The sequence below is a fragment of the Hyaena hyaena genome, unplaced genomic scaffold (genome assembly GCF_003009895.1).
Source record: "Hyaena hyaena isolate Hyena2069 unplaced genomic scaffold, ASM300989v1 scaffold_426, whole genome shotgun sequence".
Taxonomy (NCBI): Eukaryota; Metazoa; Chordata; class Mammalia; order Carnivora; family Hyaenidae; genus Hyaena; species Hyaena hyaena.
The window spans coordinates 1,580,323-1,584,482 of NW_024081061.1; the positions used below are offsets into that span (position 1 = coordinate 1,580,323).

A 4,160-nucleotide genomic window follows, 5' to 3' on the forward strand; every position below is an offset into this window, starting at 1 on the left:
CCCAAAGCTATGAGAAAACAACGTTGCATTACCAGGATAAATCACCATTAGTCATGATGCATGATCCTTCTTAAAGATTGCTGGGGGCACCTGGGTGGCTCAGTCAGTTAAGCGTCCGGCTTCAGCTCAGGTAATGATCTCACGGTTGGTGGGTTTGAGCCCCATGTCAGGCTCTGTGCTCTGTCAGGGGCCTGCTTTGGATTCTGTGTCTCCCTCTCTTTCTGCCCCTCCTCTACTCATGCTCTGTCTCTCTCTCTCTCTCAAAAACATTAAAAAAAAAAAACATTGCTGGATTCAATGTACTAGTATTTTCTTGAGCATTTTTGTGTCTGTAGTCATAAGAGACAGTTGTTTGTAGGGCTTTTTCTTTGTCATGTCCTTGTCTGATTTTGGTATCAACGGCCTCATAGAGTGAGTCAAGAAGTGTTCCATCCTTTATGTTTTGGAACAGGTCTGTGAATAATTTGTATTAATTATTATTTTAAAAAATTTTTTTGTTTTCATTATGTACTACATTGATATACTGCATAACCTTCTAGAAAGAGTAGATGAGCATAACCACATTATTTTTCATCTACCAGGAAAAGTCTTCTTTAATTGATACCCTCCAAACCCTTTGACACATAGTAACAGTTAACTCCAGAGACATGCCTATCTCTTTGCATCAAACTCCAAGAATATGAATAATAGGCAACCATTTTTTCTTTGCCCACATTACTAAACCTGTAGATGTGCACAGTGACTATGTGGGGGATGACCAAACACATGGCCATGATACGAATCTCAGGCAGAATCTTGAACCAATTTACACCATGGTTTCCATGGCCAAACACTTCCTTCCTGACCCCTTAAAGGTGACTCAAACTTGGCCCCTTCCCTGTAGGCTCTTTTAATTCTTCTTTGAATGACTATCTGGTTCTGGGCTTTTCTTGTGGGTGGTTTAAAAAAATTATTATTACTAATCCAATATCTGCATTTTTTAAAATGTTTATTTTTGAGAGAGAGACAGTGTGTGAGTTGGGGAGGGGCAGAGAAAGAGGGAGATGCAGAATATGAAGCAGGCTCCAGGCTCTGAACTGTCAGCACAGAGCCTCACGTGGGGCCCAAACTCAAGAACCGTGAGATCATGATCTGCACTGAAGTCAGACGTTCAACTGACCCAGCCACACAGGCGCCCCAATACCTTCATTTGTTATAAGTTTATTCAGATTTTATATTTATTCTTTTTTTTTTTTTTTACATTTTTTTAATGTTTTATTTATTTCTGAGGCAGAGAGACAGCGTGAGCAGGGGAGAGTCAGAGGGAGAAGGAGGAACAGTATCTGAAACAGGCTCCAGGCTCTGAGCTGTCAGCACAGAGTCCGACACAGGGCTCGAACCCACAGAGCGTGAGATCATGACCTGAGCCGAAGTCGAACTCTCAACCGACTGAGCCACCCAGGCACCCCTATATTTATCCTTAACTTTAGATAGGTTGTGTCTTTCTAGGAATTTTCCCATTTCATCTGCATTACCTATTTTGTTGGCCTAGAGTTGTTCATAGTATAGCATATCATTCTTTTTCAATTTTTATTTCTTCATTTCATTTCTGATTTTAGTAATATGATTAGTTTCTCTCCTTTTTCTTGGTCATGTTAGTTAAACGTTTGTCAATGTTAGTGATCTTTTCAAAGGGCTAGCTTTTGGTTTCATTGATATTTATTCTTTTTTCATTTTCTTGTTTATCAATATCTAATCTTTGTAATTTCTTTCCTTCTGACTGCTTGTTTGCTCTCTTTTTTTCCCTTCACTATCTTAAGGTGGAAGTTTAGTTTATTGATTTAAGATCATGTTCCTTTTTTAAATCTAAGAACTTATAGCTATAAATTTCCCTGTAAATACTTGTCTTCCATAAGTTTTGATATGTTATGGTATATTTTTATTTACTTCAGACTGCTTTCTTATTTTTCTTCATATTTCTTCTGTTACCCAGTAGTATATTGTTTACCTTTTACACTTTTTTTGCATTTCCCAAATTTATTTCTGTTATTACTTTCCAATTTCCATTAAAGAGGAGCATCCTTTTATGAGTTCATTCCTTTTAAATTGATTGAGACTTGGTTTACAGACCAGCATATGATTAACCTAGAGGATAGTCTATGTGTACTTGAAAAGAGCTTATTCTGATGTTGTTGGATGGAATTTTCTGTAGAATTCTCTTAGATATAGTTTGTATAGACTGCTCTTCAAGTCTTCAATTTCCCTGTTGATCTTCTACATAGTTGTTTTATACCGTATTGATAGTGGAGTATTCAAGTCTTTGTCCATTGTTGAATTATTTATTTCTACCCTCAATTATGTCAGCCTTTGCTTCATGTATATGTGGGCTCTGTTGTTAGGTGAATATATGCTTATAATTTATAACATAATTTTTATAATAGAAAACATCATTCTTTAGTTCTAGTAACATTTTTGCTTTAAAGTCTATTTAATCTGATATAAATAAAGCCACTATATATATATATATATTTTGTTTTGTTTTGTTTTTTTGTTACTGTTTGCTTGATATAGCTTTCCCCGGCTTTCAATCTTCTTGTATCTTTGAATCTAAAGTGCATCTCCTGTAGGCATCATAGAATTTGGATCATGTTTTTGAAAATCAATCCCAGAATCCCAAGCAGATGCTTCACTGCCAGTGAAGAGCCCAATGTGGGGTTCAAACTCATAAATTGTGAGGCCATGACCTAAATGAAAATCAAGGGTCAGACAGTTATCCAACTGAGCCAGCCAGGGTGCCCCTGCTTCTTATTTAGAAAAGACAGTTATATCTCCTTCTATTGAAAGTAATGACCTTATAAAAAATTCATGTATTACCTAGGGCCTAATGCTTTATGGAGTGTCATCAGTGTGTGCTGCAGGCACTCTACTTTTCTGTTCTGGCTACTCTGTCGTTCAGGCTAGTTGTCTGCAGACCCTCACCTTGCCCACTGTGGGCAATGTTTGGTCCCTGGCCTGAATGTGGTGAATTTTAACTAGATGTGCTCTGTTCTGCTTGTGAATGAGATCTGTCACTACCTCCACTGGAACTCAGAGGCTGCAAAAGTCTCTGGTCAGGAGACGTGGTGTGGGCAGGGGTTTGTGCTGGTCTTATGGAGGAGAGGCCTGCCATGATCAGACTGAGATAAGTGTGACTGCTAATGGTGATTCCACCAAAGCACAGGGGAGTAGGTCTTCGTGTAAGCAAGTTAGGCACCCACTGTCTGCAGTGTGCTCCTTCTTACAGGTGGCTCTGTGTTTATGCTGAGGGGAAGGGGAGGGAAATGGCACCAGCCATCTCCTTTGTTCTCAGAGCCATGTATATGTGAATGCTGTTTTTCAGGAATATGCTCCAAGAAGAGCAAATAATCTGCCCACTGTGTGTCTCAGGCACTCTTCATATCACTGTTTTCATGCTTTATGCTGCCAGGTTATTTTCCTGCCTTCTTTGCAAGAGCAATACAGTGTCCCCCAGCCTCTGCAGCCAAACCCACTGACTTTTAAAACACCAGGCTTTAAGCTCCACTGGTTGTAAGAACTCATGATATTTAGCCCCTCAAAATTTCCAAGCCATTGGATATGGGGAAACATTCTGTTTTCTGAGTTCACCTCTGTGTTTCTCTCTCGTGCACCCTTCTCCACAGCCACAGCTCCCTCCCTTCCACAGCAGCCAGAATCTGTATCTCCCCTAAACCATGTCTCTACATTTCCTACTCTCTTCAACATACCCATTTCTCTCTCTCTAGTTGTGGATTTTGTTCTTACAGTCTTCATGTCCATTTCTAGGGCATTGAGGATGATTTGATAGTTACCTAGTTGTATTCATGGGGTAAGGTGAGCCTAGGGTCCTTCTACCCCACCACCATCTTCTTATTAGTTCATCCCTTTATTAGGTCTGAAGCGAGTCCCTGGGAGGCAACATATAGATGGGTATTGCTTTTTTAAAATTTATTTATTTATTTAGAGAGAGAGGAGAGAGGAGTCATGGGGGAGGGACAGAGGGAGAGGGAGAGAGAGAATTCCAAGCGTGTTTGGCACTGTCAATGCAGATACCAATGTGGGACTTGAAGTCATGAATGTGAAATCATGACCTAGCTGAAATCAAGAGTCAGATGTTAAAACAACTGAGCCACCCAGGTGTCCCT

At 39.7% G+C, this 4,160-nt stretch overlaps 1 protein-coding gene across 1 annotated transcript; it reads right to left on the reverse strand.

The window, feature by feature from the left end:
* Positions 1-593: 593 nt before the first annotated feature.
* LOC120245638 (NADH dehydrogenase [ubiquinone] 1 alpha subcomplex subunit 1-like) lies at positions 594-3,148 on the reverse strand. The gene is made up of 2 exons (XM_039252754.1): positions 3,055-3,148; positions 594-847 (listed from the first exon to the last, which is right to left on the reverse strand). The coding sequence occupies exons 1-2, from the start codon at positions 3,146-3,148 to the stop codon at positions 594-596; spliced, it is 348 nt and encodes a 115-aa protein (XP_039108685.1).
* Between the last annotated feature and the right edge of the window lie 1,012 nt (positions 3,149-4,160).

What these genes read in the sequence shown, in the direction of transcription:
- LOC120245638 (XM_039252754.1), bottom strand. Translation starts at nt 3,148, where the DNA reads ATGGCAGGCCTCTCCTCCATAAGACCAGCACAAACCCCTGCCCACACC. An exon ending in GCCTCTGAGTTCCAGTGGAG is followed by an intron (nt 848 to 3,054) that starts GTAGTGACAGAT and finishes GTCACCTTTAAG; the next exon opens with GGGTCAGGAAGGAAGTGTTT.